The sequence below is a fragment of the Arachis ipaensis genome, chromosome B05 (genome assembly GCF_000816755.2).
Source record: "Arachis ipaensis cultivar K30076 chromosome B05, Araip1.1, whole genome shotgun sequence".
Classification (NCBI taxonomy): Eukaryota; Viridiplantae; Streptophyta; class Magnoliopsida; order Fabales; family Fabaceae; genus Arachis; species Arachis ipaensis.
The window spans coordinates 115845287-115865264 of record NC_029789.2 but is presented as its reverse complement, the minus strand read 5'-3'; the positions used below and the strand labels follow the sequence as shown (position 1 = coordinate 115865264).

General features: G+C 35.5%; 2 protein-coding genes across 6 annotated transcripts in view; one reads left to right on the top strand and one right to left on the bottom strand.

Annotated features, from left to right (window-relative positions):
* LOC107643867 (ribosomal RNA large subunit methyltransferase I) overlaps positions 1-11176 on the top strand; it is an 11821-nt gene extending 645 nt beyond the window's left edge. Inside the window, exons 2-10 of one of the 5 annotated variants that reach the window (XM_016347614.2) lie at positions 360-585; positions 684-818; positions 1725-1962; positions 5531-5717; positions 7508-7692; positions 8948-9085; positions 9772-9862; positions 10498-10651; positions 10790-11176. In XM_016347614.2, coding sequence (XP_016203100.2) covers positions 360-585; positions 684-818; positions 1725-1962; positions 5531-5717; positions 7508-7692; positions 8948-9085; positions 9772-9862; positions 10498-10607 — 1310 coding nt within the window. In that variant the 3' untranslated portion in view covers positions 10608-10651; positions 10790-11176. Of the gene's footprint in view, positions 1-345; positions 586-683; positions 819-1724; positions 1963-5530; positions 5718-7507; positions 7693-8301; positions 8494-8947; positions 9086-9771; positions 10014-10497; positions 10652-10789 lie in introns of those variants that run through there. The other 4 variants (XM_021124293.1, XM_016347616.2, XR_002363407.1 and 1 more) reach the window with 4 other exon arrangements.
* LOC107640929 lies at positions 11652-13241 on the bottom strand. The gene is made up of 5 exons (XM_016344433.1): positions 13050-13241; positions 12954-12984; positions 12788-12845; positions 11890-12271; positions 11652-11783 (listed from the first exon to the last, which is right to left on the bottom strand). The coding sequence occupies exons 1-5, from the start codon at positions 13239-13241 to the stop codon at positions 11652-11654; spliced, it is 795 nt and encodes a 264-aa protein (XP_016199919.1).

The window sequence follows — 19978 nt, the reverse complement described above, 5'->3', positions numbered from 1 at the left end:
GTAATAATGGTAGTTTAGTACTCTGGTTCGATGCTGAAAACTCCGGATTAAAATGCCAACAATTTTGTAGGACCTGAGCCCATGATGCATGTAATAACAACTGGGTACATGTATGTCATCTTCAACTTAAAAAGGGATACTTTGCATATTAATATAACCAAAATTTCGTGTTTTAAACTCAATTCTTGCTCACTATATTAATAAAATAAAAAACACTCTAGAAAGACTTACTCGGATGACTTCTTCAGTTCACTCCAAGGACGAGATCATGAGATAATGACAGAGTTCTAGATTGAGGTCAAAAGTCATGTCGTGTTCAACTTGCTGAATTTATTTCATGAACAGTTTGGATTTGGTAGGTTTTGCAAAGGTTGTGCTAAAGAAGGGAAAAACACAACTCTTTAAGGATGGCAACCCAATGGTGTATAGCGGAGCAGTTGATAGAATAATTGGGAGGCCACCACCTAAGACTGGAGACATTGTTTTGGTAGCTGATGGGACTGAAAAGCCAATTGGTTGGGGCTTGTATAACTCAGTTTCGATGTTCTGTGTTCGGCTCATGCAACTTGAAGTTGAAGCTACTAGGTTTGTATATTTTGTTCATTTTCTTCGGTTTCCGGTTACCTTGTTGACCGGGTCCTTTTTTTTTTCCTCCCTCTTTTTGAAAATTTTTTATGATACAGTGACTCATCATGTGCATTGAACATGGAGAAACTGCTTGAAAAGAGAATTAATGAAGCTGTTGAATTGCGTAGAAGGTTGGGTCTTCCTTCAGTCCATACAAATGCTTATCGTCTAATAAATAGCGAGGGTGACAGGTGAGGGATGCAAGGGTTGAGCTTTTCTTTGTTGCCTTTCCATTTCTCAGCTTTTTCAATGTACCAGCATCACTAAATGATTAATGTATCTGGATATTTTACAACTAATGATTTGGTATATTTGGTTTCATCAGCACTCGGCTTTGTTTTAAACCCTTTAAATTGTGTATATATATATGCCCAGCTCACCATTTTAGTGTTAAGGTTCATGTTTTTTGCATATTAACGTATTATATTGCTTTTATCTTCGAAAATTATTAAGGTTTTTCTTGATACATAATCCATTGCATTGAGAATGTGGGTTTAAGATAGAGAAGAGGAAGTTTGGTGAGAAAATAAGAACTGAGTATATGAATACAATATTCTGATGTATCATGGTGAGAAACAAGAGAGAAAAACTAACCTCAATTTATAATAATAGACTAACCCTAGTCTAAACAAATAAGGAAATAATCATGAAACAATAGTAGATATCTCAGCTCATCTTGAGAGATACTATATGATAGATAAATCATAAGATATACTCTTTATTTCTAACACAGTATATGACTAACACCATCAATGTACTAGATTGGACATGTTATAGTGTTATACACCAAATTCATATCTCTCTTCTCTGAATATCTAGTATCATACAACTTATATTAAGCAGGTTTATTAATGATAAGTGATAACCACTCTTTTGTTGCTCAAACCTCAAATGATTGTACTACTAACGCCATCAATGTATTAGTATTGGATACATATTAAACACTAAATGCAACTCTCTCTTTTTAGAATGTCTAGTATTGTACAGCTTCGTATACTTAGCACGTTTATTACTCATAATCACTCTTTCTTGCTCAAATGATATTGACGAAAAGAGGTTCACTTGCATGATTTTAATTGGGTATTTGTCCTCTACAGATTATCAGGTTTGATTGTTGATGTCTTTGGAGATGTAGCTGTAGTCGCATCATCCGCAGCTTGGGTTGAGAAATACAAATCAGAGATAGAGGCGTGCATCTGGAAAATCAACTATATCAATCATGTAAATTGGAGGCCATCTGTTGATATTTTAAAGGAAGATGGAGTTGATTTGTCTCATTCAAAGGAATTACATTCATCTAACTGTCCTGAAAGAACAAAGGTATGCAGGAGTCCAGTAAGTAACTGTTCAGAATTTGAAATTTTCTTTCCTGTTGCTTGCTGATTAACAGGAATCTCTGAAGACTCGAGTGTGATTACACTGTAGTTACAGAATATATATAGTGGGGGCAGGGAAATTTGAGTAACTATATACTGGAGGCTGTTAGCGTCAGTTATGACAGCTGTCGTTGATCTAACTACTCCTGAACTTAATCGCTAGCTATGAAGTACAGACACTTCGCTGAGTTGCCGTGTCGGCGTGTCAGACACATTTCGGACACCGACGCGCATAGACACTTGTCCGACATGTGTGTCTTCCGTGTCCATACGTGTCCTGTCCAAAGAAACAAAAAGATTGCCCGGACACGGCCTAGACACGGGGACATGGCCCAGACATGGAACTTCAGTGATTTTTACCAAAAGTGAAATTATAAGATAGTAAAACCTAAAAACCCTAACTTTTCCCCTTCCACCCCAAATACCCTCTTTGGCTCCACTGTCCACACCCACTCACCCTCTCCTCACTGCCAGTCTGCCGCCACCTTCGGTCGTCGCCGCTGTACGAGTGTTCGTCGTCAATCTCCACACCTCCGGTCGTTGCTTCCATGGGTGTTCGTCGTCCCTCCCCACACCCACTCACTCTCAATCTCAGCATCTCTTCCTCACTGCCGCCACTTCCACGATGCTTGTCATCATCGCTGCTCCCATGTCCTCTCCTGTCGCTACTAATTTCTTCTTAACCACTAACTATATAGGTATTATAGTCATTGATGGTTGAGAGAAGACCTACACGAGTTTCTCCTCATCAAGATATTGAAATCACTAATGAGAGAGTTAAATGCTTGAAGAGGTATTTTCCTGATGAAGTAGAGAGGAGAAAAGTAAACGTTGAATTTGCATGCTTTTCTGATGGTAGAGGTGTCTTTGATGATTATGACTCCTTGAATGATAGAGGCATAGTCGATGCAAAATCTTGGTGGCTAATTTATGGTGGTAAATCAAAACTTCTTCGACCAATTGCTCTTAGGCTACTAGGGCAACCATCTTCATCTTCTTGTTGTGAAAGGAATTGGAGCATTTATTCCTTTATCCGTTCCCTAAAAAGAAACAAGTTGAAGCCTAAACGTGCAGAAAATTTAGTATTTGTCCACACTAATCTTCGTCTTCTTCCAAGAAAAACTTCACAATACAATAAAAGAGAAACAATGATGTGGGATATTTCTGGAGATGATTTTTCACCAATTGATGAAGAAAATGGTATCCTTGATGCTGCCCACCTTTCTCTTGATGAATCGGAGTTGGAAAGAGTAACTTTTTCTAATGATGAAGATATCAATCATATATGATAGAGAAATAGTATGACTTTAGATAACTTTTTTTTGTGTACATGTGATGTATAAAACTCTTCGGGTAGTGTTTGTTTTTGAAGACAAGACACAGACATAGACATAGACACGGGTATACATGTTCACTGTTTGGTTATTAAGACACAAAATTGAGAGAGACACGGTTACACATGAATACCCATAAAATACATGTAATTTGTGTCTCTTCAAAGAGGCAAGACACAAATTTTTTACTTAAGACACGAATGAAATTATATTTTTATACTATTTTACCCTTGCCTCATTTTTCTCTTTTCTTCTCCACGCACTTTCCTTCTCCACGAATAAGGGCTGTCTTTTCTCTTCTTCATCTTTGTTATTATTCACCTTCATCATGAGTATATATATGGGCTGAGTACAAGTTACTGAAGTAGAGTACATTCATTTTTACAATTCATAATTTTATTTTTACATTCATCTTTGCAATTCATAATTTTATTTCTCTTCTTTTTTTTTCTCTGCTTTCTTTAATCTTCTTGACACAAACCCTAATAATATATATCTATGTAAAATTTTGTTTTGTTATTTGAATTTGCTCTGGATTATGAAAATGGAATTATAAATTAGTTTTGTTGGAAATACGAATCAAGTTGATGGAAGAAGATGAAGGGATAGAGATGCAGTTATTGAATTTTTTTCATATATCAAGGGTAAAATAGACTTTTTAAAATAATGTGTACTCTGTCCATTATAATTGCCAAACACAATACTTTTTAACTGTGTCTATGTATGTGTGCCTATCTCAATATTTATGTCTTTGTGTCTGTGTCTTAGCCTTTGTGAGACATGAACCAAACGGAGCCTTACTAACTCTATTTTTTTTTTTACCAAAGATAGGAGACTCGAACCCGCAACCTCTTAATTGAGTATGGGGAGACTATTCCATTTGAGCTATAACTCATTGGCGCCTTACTAACTCTATTAAGACATAAAGAGTATATGATTTTATCTTTTGAATACCTATACACTTTAGGGAGAAGTGCGTATCATATGGTTGTTTTTGAAAATAGTTATTGGTTTAATATTAATGAATATATTATTTATATATGCTTGTCCCTGTGTCCGACAATTTTTTAGAATTGGTGTGTCGCCGTGTCCCGTGTCCATGTCTGTGCTTCATAGATCGCTAGCTTTCTCTATTGACCGCTTTGAACTAAGCTCTCTAAGGCTTTGCATCTGTTACAAGTAGTATTCCTCTCAAGTTTAGAAACCAAAACTGCTTTATGATTAATCTGCGGGCTACTACTCTTCTGGGTTGCGTGCAATGAACAGCTTTCCCTGGGACACCTTTTCCCTTTCAAAGAGCAGGCTTAACTAACAGAACTTAAGGAGAGTTAAGGATGAGAGAAAACACACAATGAATTCATATAGTTCGGTTGAGAGATGAGACTTGCCTACATCCACTACTCAATAATCCTTGAGATTTTTAACTACACTTTCACCACGTACAAGATGTTTTGGTACATGCCTCCTCAATCTTCCTCATTTGTCATTGATCTCACTAGGACTGACACCTCTCAGATATTCTTTCCTCAATCTTTTCCAGCTAAGCGTACAATTGTCAGTTTACTGAGTGCATAAAACAACCCAAAATTAAAGACCAAGTTTTCTCAGATATGAACTTTTAAACTGAGATATTCAGTTTAGTCTTTCTGGACTAACTGAAGTGTTCTGCAGTGACTAATGTTCACTGATTCAAGTTCACCTGATCTTTTCTGCACTAGCTGATGTATTCTGGACAAGCTGATGTCCTTTGATTCAGCTTTAGCTGATGTTGTCTGTTCTGTCTTCTGGTTTAGCTTCAGCTTATGTTGTTTGCTCTGGCTGTTGTATACTTGCACAAGCTGATGTCTTCTGGTTTGATGCAGCTGATGTGTACTTGCAAAGTTGATGTCTAAACTGATGTATCTCAGTTCAGCTAAAATGACAACTGAGCTTTACTAAATTCAGTTATAGTTTTAAAATTGAATCTTTTGCGTCCAAGATTATATATTTTACTTGATGAAATAATTTGAGTGTCTGGTTGAATCAAAACTCTTGAAATGAGTTTCATAAATCATGTGTAACCATGTTTAGACTTTCTTGAACATCTCAAAAAATAAAATACTGTTTGCTAAAATAATTTCTGTTAACTTACAACATGTAGCAAACCATTAGTTATCAATGAATTTTTTGTGGAATGTTGTTCCAATCTTTCAGATTATGGAAAATGGGATTGTATACACGGTTTCACTGAAAGGCCAGAAGACAGGATTTTATGCAGACCAGCGTGAGAATCGACAGTTTATATCAAGCATTTCAGATGGTCAAAAGGTTCTTGACCTTTGTTGTTACAGCGGTGGGTTTGCTCTAAATGCAGTACGTGGAGGTGCCATAAATGTCACTGGTACATTATATGTTTGCTAATTCTCGTTCATTTTTAATGTCTATGATTATGTATTATGATGTAGGAAATAGGTTGTTCAACCAACTCATGCGTGAAATTTAGAAAGAAATGAAACATACAACTTAATAATATCCACTAGCAAATCAGATTTAACACAATGGTGAATAATCCTATTTTGGAACTAAAGTTCTGAAATGTTTAAGTGAAATTTTAGACTGCTATAGCTAGTACTCAAGAGTTCTGAACTGTTTGGTTCATGTAAAGATTGCACTTGCCATGTGCACACTAATGATTTGAAGCAGACTCATGTTTGTGATGATCCCACGACTATTACCAGCATTACTCCTGACTAAGTTTATGTTTATCATTTCTGACTCTGATCCTATCCTGGTCGTTAGAGATTAAGACTGAGAATAAATGACTCAGTATTGTTCCCCTTGATATCCCTAATATTTATTAAACATAGTTGTCAATAGTACCCATAATAGTGACTAGAGCATAGTTACATAGAACATAATATGCTCTGACATGGGTATGGGTATGGGCATGAGATATGCTACTTGTCAAATATATGGTATGTTGGGTTGTACTTCTTCGGTATATGCGGTATGTTTTCGAACGCCCTTAACTAAAATAAAATAAAATAAATAAATATAAATAACTTGTGTTCTTCACCTTTTTCTTAGTTTAGCTATACCCATTTACCTTCTCCTTTCTTCACCTCATTTTTTTCTTTAATTTCTTGTGAATTTGTTTGTTTCCTTTGCCTCTTCCTAAATCCAAACATCTAAGGAGTGATCATTCAACAGCAGCCCCGTCACATTGTGTTTTAAAGAAAGTGACTTGTAGCTGCAAATTGTGCCTAGTGTAATTTCAGGCTCAAAAGCCTGACTTTACCTTTCCACATTGTGCTACTATGCTTTTCATGAGGAATTCTTAATGGTTGTTTGGTACATGGAATTAGGTATGGAATTGATACATAGAATTGGAATTTGGGCAGATGGATTTCGTAGTTTGTGTTTTGTGGCTATTTTTCATGTCATGGTGATTCAACAAACTTTTTTATATTGGTTGTCGACGGCCTAACATAACTTTGCTTTTATTTGAGCTTGGAACTGGCCAAGTCAAACAAAGACTTAGTGTAGGCAGAGTGTAAAGAGAATAAATGGGCTAAACAAAGTTATGTTCTATGAAAGGGCCCCATAATGCCGTTTGATCCATGTGGCCGACTCTACGAGTGGAATCAAACTTTGTTATGTTGGTGGTGGTGTTATTTGGTGGCCCATTTAGAATTCAATTCGTCAATCATGAATCCGTATGAGAATTCCATGGATTTAATAAAAGAAAAACAGCCCTAGCCCTTTTCAATTGTTTACACAATATAAGTTCCTAATTTCATGCCTCAGATTTTTCTGATGTGATTCTCTCTCTCTCTCTCTCTCTCTCTCTCTCTCTCTCTCATTTAGCAACCCAAACTTCATGCCATGATAAAGTTGGCATCACTTTACTGGACAACTCAAATGGGTTAAAATAGCAATTAAGATTCAATTTAACTACTGTAATATTAGAAAACATAAACTTTTTATTTATCTCAAATAAAAAAATAATACCATTAATTTATAGATTTTTACACAAAAAGCACTCGCTTGGTTTTTCCTATAGGTTTTGTTTTAAGTAGCTCCTTTCATAATATGGGTCTATGGTTCTTTGCATACTTTTTTCATTATTTATTTATTTAATTTTTTTATATACATCGAGAAACCGTTCTCATCATGGAGTAATTTTGTTAGGTATTGACACATCATTGCCAGCGCTGGATCTAGCTAAAGAAAATGTGGTGCTAAACAATTTGGATCCAGGAAGAATATCATTTTTCAGAGAAGATGCAACTGAATTTATGAAGGATGCTCAGTTAAGGGATGCATCCTGGGATATTGTCATCATTGACCCTCCTAAACTGGCGCCAACAAAGAAGGTATGAATTATGGCTTGAGACAAAGTTATGACGCTTGGGTTTCAGTTAACTCAAGGAGTGAGTTGCTGACCACATTGCTTCAGGGTTTGCCATTTTAGCTTGTGGATGAAACCATAGATATTTGTTAATCCTACTTCTTGAACTGTATGCAAATTATGAGCAGCCACTACCTCTAACTAAAATTATTCTTTGAGAGTGACATATCTGCCGCTGCACTCTACAGTACTTTACTAGATGATACTTACTACTTAGGGGTGGGCATGGTTTTAGATTTTAATATAAAGTCGGGTTCAAGAAGTAGGATTAACTATACTTGCTCAAAGTCGTGTTTCACAAGACACTCTTTTCAGAAGAATGTCATTTAATATAAAAATTTGTTATGACCATATCCACGATGTGCTCCGTGAGCAACCAAGAATTTCTCCTTTCCAATGAGGTTTCTCTAATGAATATGACAAGGATTGGCGGCTTTATTTCTTTTCCCTATCCTCTCTTTTCTTTCTACTGTGTACATCCAGATTTTATTTTTTCTTTCGGCTAAATATTTTATAAGTTTTGTATGGGTCCATTCTCCCAACCCATTATTGAGAATGGTTGATTTTGAAACAGTAACCAATGGAAATTGAAGAGACGCCTTTGCTTATTGTTAAGTATCAATGAAAAGTGGGGAACTACATTTTAAAAGCTACTATTAAGGGGAGAAGAACCACTCTCTTTAAATATAGTATCAAGCATTTCATACTACCGATGTGGGACTTTTTGGGCATCCAATAATACCGAAGTCCCTAGCACATATATATGGTGCGTTGCTCTATTTGAAATTTGATTTGAGACCAAGGTTAAGGTTGATAAAGATAATATTCTTTTCTATGATGTCTAGTAATATCAAAGAACAATCCCATAAGATTAGTTTTGCCATCCATTATTTCATGATTATTATTTGGTTGGATTAAGGTTTTTAGGATTCTTATAAATAGAGGTTAGTGTTCCTCCATAGGGTACAACACCACATGGTATTTCTCTCTCCTCTTTCTGCTCTCTTATCTAAAACCAACTATCTCTACAAGGATATTAGCCTTGTATTACTATGTATGCGTCATTTGTTTTTGGCGAGATACTTAATCCCTTGATATGTAATCATGAAAGCAGTGCTGTGGGAATTTCGTGGTGCCAATATTCCTTTTACAGTCTGCACATTGTCAACTTTAATTTTTGCCGCAAAATTTCAAATTGAAAGTTTGAAATTATGTTGCAGGCCTTGCATGGTGCATCTGGTATGTACAGAAAATTGAATTCGTTTGCGATGCAACTTACTAAACGAGGTGGTCTTTTGATGACCTGTTCATGTTCTGGAGCTATGACCCAAAGTGGAACATTCCTGCATATTCTTCAGGTATTATTGGGATATTTGCTGTACCTATTTTCTGAAATGTTTGATTAACTATCACTCTCAACCATCGGGTCAGGAGTTTGTGGAAGTTATGTTGAAGTAAAGATATTTTATTTTTCACTGAACATCATAGGGTTTCATTAATGAAAAGAAACAGAATTATTTAATTGATTAATTAATATAATAATAAGATACTTTGGAATTGGCTGGTTTTCTATACGATACTGGTTAGTATGTTAGTCATTTAGCTTAAGTATAATAAAGGACAAATAGGTCTTTGACCATTTATCTTAGAGATAAATAGGTCATTAACCAAAATTAAATACTTATATAGGTACTTGACTATTGAAAAAACGAGACACTTATGTGTCATATATATTTGTCGAAGTTGGATCCTCTAAAGTGATTCAATAGTGAGATACCTAATTGTCTTTTGTTCAAGAAACTATTACCTTGACTGTTGTGATATATTTTGAAAGCTAACAGAATTAGAGTAGTTTGGACCTTATTCGAATTAGGGACGCGTCATTAGACGAGTAAGGAATATCAATAACGCTAAAATGTTTTGTTTTGATAATGAATTCATCTTGAAATGCTTAGTACAAGGTAATATGAAAAGTTTTATAATACTGCATGAACGGTATGGCCTTGCTATCTGCTTCTATTAATCTCTCTCTCTCTCTCTCCAGGGTGCAGCTGCTATGGCTGGGAGAAAAATCACAGTTCTGAGACAGGCCGGAGCAGCTTGTGATCATCCTATTGATCCATCATACCCAGAAGGCGCGTACCTATCTAACATTCTATTAAGAGTCACATGAATATTATTTAAATTCATTCATTTACTAACATCAGAATTTTTAGGAATTTAATTCTAATTAATTTTTGATTAATTTCATTAAGATAATAGTAATTATGTTCTATCTTTTTGTGTACAAGAGGGAAATATAGAATATAACGGTAATTGATATTTAAAAGCTCAAATGGTATAATCATCCCATCTTCACATAGAGGAATGTGGTTTGAGTCTCACTTCTAATCTTGAAAAAAAAAAAAAAATTTAAACGAAAAAAGTTGCTTAAGTTATTTTTTTAAAAATTACTTGATTTTGTACTTAAAAATCTGCTATGAAATTTATTAGGATAAAGTATTAAATTAGTCCTCTATGTTTGGGGTGAATTCTATTTTAGTCCCCAACGTTTAAAGTGTCTTATTTACGTTCAAAATAGTTTTGATTTGCATTAATCAAGTCCTACCGTTAAGTGGGAGTGTAATAGTTAACGTTGTGTCCGCCGTGGCAAATGAGAGGGGCAGTGGCTCTAGTTAACCGTTGGAAGCAAGAAAAAAGAAAGAAAAGCAAAATTGGGTCCAATAAGTGAACTCTAATCCCCCAAAATTATTGTTCGTCGTCTTTTGAGAATGGCTCCTCAATCGTCTTCCCAAAGTTCGCGTAGCAGGAGCAAGACTCGTGGAAGAAGGAGGACGTGCTTCTGTGGGGAGAGACCAGTGTTGCGGACATCATCTATAGCAGAGAACCTAGGAAGAAGATTCTGGGGATGCATCAACTATCAGGTGAGTTTCCTCTTTGCAATCTCTTGTTTCGAAATAGCGTTGGGTGCCAGTGTGTGGAGGGTTTGAATTGTTTGGTGTCCTTTTTTTGGTTTTTTTTAGAACAGATCGGAGAAGAATGTGATTATTTTGCTTGGGCAGATGCTGAAGGGCAAGACCCACAAATTCAGAGACTGAAGAAGAAAGCAAGTGTCTTAAAAGAAAACCTACAGAAAGCTGAAAGAAAATTTGCATTGGCACTTGCTGTTGGAATTCTTGGATGGATAACGGTTGGACTGCTGCTATATACTCAATTTAATTGAGGTTTAGGGGTTAACAATTATCTTGATTTCTTTTGCTGTTGTTGTCCCTAGTTTGATAGGAATGTCAAATGTTCAGTGGAATGAAAAATTGACATACAGTTAGAGTCCTAACAGCAATGTCTTAGGAAATAACAAATTGGCACAGTTATGTGTAAAAGGTATATGCTTTAAACATTATCAATTATTAAGTGAAATGGAAAACTATGTATTCCTGTATTTTGACATACATTATTGGGCATTATAATAGTTTAAATCAGTTTGATCAACCAATAAACAGAAGGCTCAAGTTGCCAATCCATATAACTATACTTCTGAAAATTCATTTTAACCATTGGGCAGGGAGAAGTCTTAAAGTAACTTCTCTTAACCATTACAATATCCAAACAAGTCTTAGAGATAACCATCAAAAGTTAACAATACAAAAGATATCAACATGAAACTAGAAGTCTTAAAGTAGACTGTCTAAAGTATTACAGGGACATCAGCCCTTGGTCGTTGCCACTTTCACTACAAAACATAAAGTAAACATTAAAATCTACTATAAATTCATCCCAATGCTTTCCAGGCCATAGGTGGTGTTTTGGCCATGTACTTCAATGTCCTTCTTGATGGACTAGTAACTGTTGTTGTGGATGGCTGGGGTTGACTGGCGCTGCTGCTGCGTTTAGCTCTCTTGGAGGAGGTTTGTGACTGTTGGGTCCCTACAACTTGTAATGCTCTTCCTCTTGCTTGAAGTTTTGTTGCTGCTTTTGTTGTTGTCTTCGCTGCATTCTTGCTGGGTTTGGAGTCCTAGTTGTGCCAGCACTCTTCTTGGTCTGTGGAGCAGCGTTCTGCTACAACCAGTAACAACAAATAGTGACATCAACAGATTGGGATCAACAAATTAGTAATAAACAAGTCATACAAGGGTACTCTAAATTGATATCAGCCCACGTTTACCTGTTTTGCCGAGGCTTCCACCTTACATTTTCTAGGGCAGGTTCTTTTGTTGTGACCAAGTGCAAAATAGTAGGAGCATTTTTGTTGTTGTCCAGCCCTGGATAATTTAGACAGTGGTCCATTGTTGCGTGACTCATCACCATCCTTATTCTTGCTTAATTTTGGGCGCCCTATTGGTTTCCTAAAAACTGGTGGTAGCACATCATCATTCTGAGTCCAGCCCCATAGATTTGGTCCATTCACAGGGTAGATTACATGTTGATAGCAGTCCATGTATGTCTCTTTCTTATAGCACTTGTTCACATAGTTCTTAACATCTAAACACATTTTTCTAATGCAACTTATGGCATGCTCACAAGGGTAACCTATTAGTTGAAACTTTCTACAGGAGCACTCATGTAAGTTTAAATCCACAACAAATTTGTCTCTATTACCCTGGCTGCTGGACACCTCATATTTGTCCCTATCCGCATAGATGGCCAACCACTCTCCACCCTTATCAAACTATCTTTCAATTTTCTTGTTTATTTTTGGCAAAATTTCTCCAACATATGTAATTATACTTTGTCTGTTGTCAGCCCACCTATTCATTAGATAAACCCTAATATCTTCTAACATAGACACTATGGGTTTCTCTCTAGCCTCTACAATAATAGAGTTAAAACACTCACACATGTTGTTTACAAGTGTATCAACTCTAGAAAAATAATTAAATCTGGACTTGCTCCAATACTTAGCAGGGATCTCCATGAGATGATTATAAGCTCCTTGATCAGCCAGCTGAATCTCCTTCATCCTTCTCTCCCACTCCTAGACATATGTTGCCTTTGCAGCCTTTCACATCATCATTTTTAGCTGAACACCTGGGAACCTTTTTCTGAAGTTGCTATATAATTGCCTGACACAAAACCTGTGATCTATGTCAAGCAGCAACTCATCAAAGGTAGGTATCAATCCTATAGAAACAGAATTTAAAACAACACAAGTCAATAACAACACAACATGAGTTAAACACAGAATCAATTACACAATTTTAGGTGAAAACTGGTTAAGTTGAGGGTTACCTTTTGTTGGTCGCTCATGAATGTACACCATCTGATCTTGTCAGCACCCAAATCATCATACAGATTCAACAAAAATCACGTCCATGAGTCTTTTGCCTCTGCTTCAACAACAACATAGGCAATTGGCAAAATTTGATCGGTGGGGTCCCATCCAATGGCTATTAGAAGTTGATCACCATATGGAGTCTTGATGAAGCATCCATCAAGGCCGATCATGGGTCTGCACACCATGAAACTCCATTTACAAGCATCCAAGCAGATATAGATCCTCTCAAATCGTGGTCTCATGTCCTTACTAGGGATTGGTATCTCTAGTTGAAACTCAAGAGGTCTCTGCACTTGTATCCGAACAGTGGTACCCGGATTCGACCTCAGTAACTCGGCAGCATAGTATGTATCCTCATATATTGCTCTCCACAAGTACCATTAATCTCATCCAACGCTTGCTGCTTCACTCTAGCAGCTTTGGTCTTTGTGAGGTCAACATTCCACTTGCTATGAGCCTTCCTTATCAAGGTTCTCAACTTGATTTTAGGGTTCTCACAAATATTCTTTATAAAAGCCTTACTTAGCCACTGAGAACTCATGATACCAATCTTGGTTGCCTTACTGCATGTGTGTTTTTTATAACAGCTGGTCAATTACCATGTATCTTCTCTTTTCATCTTATGGCAGTATGCAAACCACTTGCAACCTTCTTGACAAACAGCTTTGCACCTATGGCTATCACACTTTGAAAACCTCTACCACTGTGCACAGCATAGCTAGTTAAACATTCCATAAAAGCATTCCTATCTACATACATTGTCATAACCTCCCATTTATACTCATTCATATTCTTCAAACTCTTGTGCAATGGGTACTTCCTCAACAAGGGATCCCCTTCGTCGTCACTTACAGGGACATCCCATAACTCCTCACTCTCATACCTATCATCTTCTTCCCTTAGTCCAGCAGCCACCACTTGCTCCTTTCCCTTGTTAACACTGGCACTAAATTCTCCTTGTACTCTCTCAGCTGGAACACTCTGTTTTATCGTTTGGGAATCTTTCATAGTTGTGATATCAACATCATACAAACCCCCATCACCATTTCAATCGTCATCGTTGTCATCAAAAGCTACCTCTATTGCACTATCTCCAGAGCTGTTTTCACTCCACTGTTCATCACTGTCTCCCTCATCAGTGGCATCATCATTCTCTGGCTAGTAGTGATCATCCTCAGATTCATCATCACCTGAAAAATTTGACCTCTCTGCAGACATAGAATCATCCTCCAACATATCAGTTTGGGCTTCTGTCACCACCTTGGGCTTCAGACCCACCTTGGCCTGAGCTGATGATTGGGCCTTGTGTAGCACAATTGGACTAGGCCCAACAGTCCCTGCAGTTGGTGCAGCAGTCTCACCACCATCTATCTCTTCAACTTTCTCAATTGTACAGCCTTTTCTAGCAGTAGCACCATCTTTGTGAACAACAAAAAGCTCCACCATGTTGTCCCTCATTCCAATTTTGGCCATGTCCATTGCATTGTTGTCTGTGTGAAGCATCCTCAGTCCTACATCCGTTTTATCTTTCAGAGACTTATACCACATTGTAGTGATGTTCTCTGCTACATATCCCTGTTCAGCCACTATCTTCATCAGTAGTCCACTATCGAAGTCTCACCCCCACATAGTGTAAAGGTTCACCATCAAATCCAAATTTCCCCCATAGTGTATCTTGACACTAACATAACTCATTCTCCGAACAATCTGTCAGACAAACATAACAGACTTCATAAAATTTTCACATTGATCAACAAACAACAAAAATGCATAAATGCAATCACTAGGGAAAAATTAAAACTTCTAAAACAAAACAAAAAACGAATATGAAACTATAAAACAAAACAATCACACACACAACATCATTACTTATCAGCATGTATTAAGATGAAAACCAAATGGGTGGAGGAGATTTGATAAAGGAATACCTGACACGATCTTCTTTGAAGAAGAAGGGTTTCAAACTAACTGCTTCTGTGGACATTTACTGTTACTGAAGGACAATGTCACCTCTCTAGTTGCGAATCGCAACCCTTGAGTGATGATCGGTAGGGTTTGTAGGTTTTTTTTTTATCGTTTCGTGCTTCACAAGAAGAAGAAGAAGAAGAGTCAGTGGTAGAGTAAGTATGTGTTCTATCCAAACGCGGGAACCATTACACGTCTATTAAGCCCTGCCCCCTCTCGTTTTCCACGTCGGACACGACGTTAACTATTACACTCCCACTTAACGGCAGGACTTGATTGATGCAAATCAAAACTATTTTGGACATAAATAGGACACTTTAAACGTTGGGGAGTAAAATAGAATTCACCCCAAACGTAGGGGACCAATTTAATACTTTACCCAATTTATTATAGCGAGTGATTTATGTTGGTTATTCTACTAGTTACGTGATAAGTAGTAAAAATATTAGATGTTTCTCGTTAGCAAACGAAATATGTCAAAAGAATTATATTGAACGTATCTTATTAGAGTTCGTTTGGATGTTATTAAATTATTAAAAAGATATTTTTTAATGAGTAATTTTTTTTATTTTTTTTAATGTATTTGACAAAATTTTAGTAGTAAAAATAAAAATATTAAAAAATAAAAAATTGTGATACTACAAGTACAAACGTTTTTGTACTATGCATTGTGTTATTTTTCTCTTTTTCTATGCTTGTTTGATGCATAAATTTTTGTTAGAGAGTACAGAAACTTTGTTGACATACCACATAAATTTATACATAGTATATAAATTTTTGCACATATAAAAAATTTTATCGATATACTATAGAAATTTTTATACATAGCTGATGGAGGGTAAATGTCGGTTAGGAATTTTCACAAAAATAATTTCATTGATAGTATAGTTCCAAATCAACAATCAACCTTCAATAAAAGTTTAATTTGTTTGTCACAAGTACAAATCCAATAAAAATAACCAAAGTATTTAAACATCGGGTCGTCTCTCAAGGAATTGCAGGGAAGTGTGCATATTATTGGTTATGGGTTTGTATATTTTTGGGTTTTGAAATAAGGGACAAGAAATGTAAATTGCAAGGAAGTAAAGGAAACTTAAATGATAAAAAGGTCTTGGCAAGGGTTGATGGTTAAGGATCACTATCCTTGTTACTAACCACAACATGATAATTACAAGGATCGCTCCCACTTTGTCATCCCCAAAATTAGAGAAAAGTCAAGTGAGTTTAATGGATCCTAGTCCATAAGTCCTAGCTAACTCACTTATTAATTTAGTAAGAAACTAGAGTCAATGGCAACAAATTATCAATCACTTGGACATTAGTCACTCTAGGTCACCCAAGTTACCATCCCAAGCCAAGAATAGAAAAATCTACTCTAAAAATCAACCAAACATTTTATCAAACACTTGGAAGGCATAAGAGGAAAGTATATTAAAATAGTAAGAAATATAAAATCTAACAACTACCAATTGCAAGAAATTAACAATAATAACTCAATTAAGCATTAAAAAAACATAAAACATAAATGGCATTAATGGAAATTAAAGCTAACAAGAGTTCATAAACATAAAGACAACAAAATAGAGGAAATAACAAGTAAGGCTAAGAGAATAAAGATGTAAGAATAATAAATTGTAAAAAAAACTAAATCAAAGCAAGAATTAAAACCTAGATCTAGTGAAATCTAACCTAAATCTAACCTAATTCTAGAGAGAAGAGAGAGCTTTTTTCTCTAGAATTCTAACCTAAAACATGATGAAAACTAAATTATGACTCCTTGGTTCATCCCCCTCCAATCCTAGGATTCAAAAGTACTAGAAATGAGTTGGATTTGGGCCTCATTGAGATCAGAAATCACCCCCAGCGTATTTACTTTAATGAGGTCGCGTGACCAACATCACGCGTGCGCGTCGCCTGCCAGATTTTCTCCTCACGCGTACGCGTCGGTCACGCGTACGTATCGCCTTGAATCTTCCAAATTCTTATTTTCCATGAATTCTCCGTCTTGCATGCTTTCCTCTTCACTTTCTTGATCTATTCTTTGCCTTTTTAATCCCGAAATCACTAACAAACATATCAAGGTATTAAGTGGAATCAAAAGTGAATTAAATTTGACTAATTAAAATCCTAAAGAGCATGTTTTTAACCATTAAGCACAATTAGGAGAAATTTATGAAGCCATGTTATTTTAGTGAATAAATGGAAGAAAAATTGACAAAATCCACCAAATTCAATACAAAATAAACCATAAAATTGTGGTTTATCAATAGCACATAAAATTTTTGTTGCGAATATAGTTTGTTGGTTGGGTGAGTCAATTGTGATCCTTCAAAAACCTTTGTATTATGCATCAAAAATTGTTGTGCTATACATAAAAAATTTCTATGTTGTGTACCAAATTTTGGTGCTGTATGTATTTTGTTGGTTGGGTATCAATGTTTTCAATATGTAGTCCTTAAAAAATTTTTGTGCAGTGCATCAAATTTTCTGTACTGTGCACCAAATTTCTGTGTTGTGTACTGAAATTTCTGTATTGTGCATATTTTGTTGGTTGGATATCAATGTTCTAAGTATGTGGTCATTTTGTGATGTGCATCAAAATTTATGTGATGTGAATCAAAATTTTTCTATTCTAATTTTTTGAACATATAGAAGAGAAGAAAAAGATGGAGAAGATGATGATGATGATAGTGAAGGGAGGATGGGAAAGAAACATGAGAAGAAGAAATCAAATAAGAGAATAAGAGGAGGACAACAACGACAACGTTGTTGAAGAAGGAGCGTGTAGAAGAAGAAGCTCGAAGTTATTGAAGACAATGACGACTTGGTTGAAGAAGAAGAAGAAAAAAAAGAAGAGGAGGAAGAAAAAGACGATCACCACAACGTTAAAAAGAAGACATGCGTATCTGACTTGGTTGGTGAAATTACTTGCTGCGTAGATTTATTGAGTAAAAGAATATCTTTTTTTTTATAAATTACAAGTTACATATTTTTTAATTTAAAAAGGATATTTTTGATATAATAAACAAGCAAAAATGTATTTTTATATTATTGTACCCACACATAATTATTAGATAAAAGATATTTTTAGCTAGGGTAAAGTATTAAATTGGTCTCCTACGTTTGAGCCTAATCCTATTTTAGTCCCTAAGATTTGAAGTGTCCTATTTACATCTGAAAAAGTTTTTATTAGCCTCAATCAAGTCCCTGCCGTGAAGTCATGGTGAAATAAGAAATTGTTTGTCCTACGTGGCCGTTTAAAGGGTTTGTGGTTAATAGACGTGTAAGCGTTTCCGTGTTGAGACTCAGAATGCATACACTCATATCGACTCTTCTTGTCAACTCAGTCAGTTAGTTTGAAATCCTTCAACGCCTGAAGAACGTGTCAGGTATTCATGAATGAGATTTTCTCTACCCATTTGGTTCCCATCTTAGTGCATGATAATATGTGATGTTGTTGTGTGTATGATTGTATTTTTTGATAATTCAATATTCGTTTCTTGTTTTGTTTTGGAATTTTTTATTTTGCCCTAGTGAATGAGTTTATGCCTTTCTGTTGTTGTAGTTGATCAATGTGAGAGTTTTATTGAGTAGTTTATGCTTATCTGACAGGTTGTTGAGGAAATGAGTTATTTTAGTATCAAAATACACCATGGTAGGGTGGGAGGTTTTGGTTTGATGGTGAACCTTTACACTACGTGGGTGGTGAGACTTCCATAATGGATTATTGTGATGAAGATAGGTAGAGTAAGTTCGAAGCTAGTGAGATAGTAGTCGAATAGGACTATTTAGCAGAGAACATCACTGCGACGTGGTACAAGTCTTCAAAAGAAGAAATAGAGGAAGGACAGAGGATTCTTAAAATAGACAAGGATGCAATGGAGATGACCAAAATTGGACCGAGGACAAGATAGTGGAACTTTTTGTTGTTCACAAAGATGATTCTACTACTAGAAGAGTCTGTACCATTGAGAAAGTTGAAGAGATAGATGGTGATGAGGCTAGTAAAACGATTGTGAAGGCTGTTAGGTCTGGTTCAATTACAGTGCATAAGACCCAATCTTCTGAACATGCCAAGGTGGGTAAGAAGCCCAAAGTTGTGAGGGAGGCCAAAAAATCTGGAGAGGTTCTAAAGAGTGTAGGGACATCTTCTATATTGAAAGAGGACTCAGAATCAGCGAGTGATGATGAATTTGAGGATGATGACTATCAATCAAAGAGTGATGATGCAGATATTGATAAATAGTGGAGTGAATTCAATTTTAAAAATAGTGCAATGAAAGTTGCTTTTGATAACAGTGATGATGATTGGAATGGTGATAGAGTTTGTTTGATGTTGATAGCACAACAAGAACATGAACAACATCAAGGATTTAGGTTTAATTATTGACCCTAATTTCTTTTTGTTTTTTTTTTTTGTTTTTAGTTTTTCTTGCTTCCAACAATAAAGTCTAGCATGTGTACTAGGTTGGTCATGTAGGACATGCCGTTACCTATTTCACCATAACTTCACGGTAAGGACTTGATTGAGGCTAATCAAAATTTTTTTGATGTAAATAAGACACTTAAAATTTTAGGGACGAAAATAGGATTAGGTCCAATTTTAGGGGACCAATTTAGTATTTTAGCTTTTTAAATAATTTATTAAAATATAAAATTACATTTACTTTTTTAAAAAATTTTTGAAAAAAGTTACTTAAAAAAAGATCTTTTCGTTAAAGCACATCCAAACAAATCCTTAATAAGGATAATAAGATATGCATATTAATATTATGTTGAGACTGTCAATGAGATAAAACCGTATTTGCATTGTGGTTGAATCGATTTAAAAAATAAAATTAATATAATTTATTACGATTTGAATATATTAGTTTAAATATTTTCAAACTAACCCAATTTTATTCAAAAAGATTACGATTTGTATTATATTGATTTGATTTTTTTTTAATAAAATACAATTCAGACTATATTATTTGTAATTTTTTTTGTCATTGTCAATAGGATAAGTGATAAA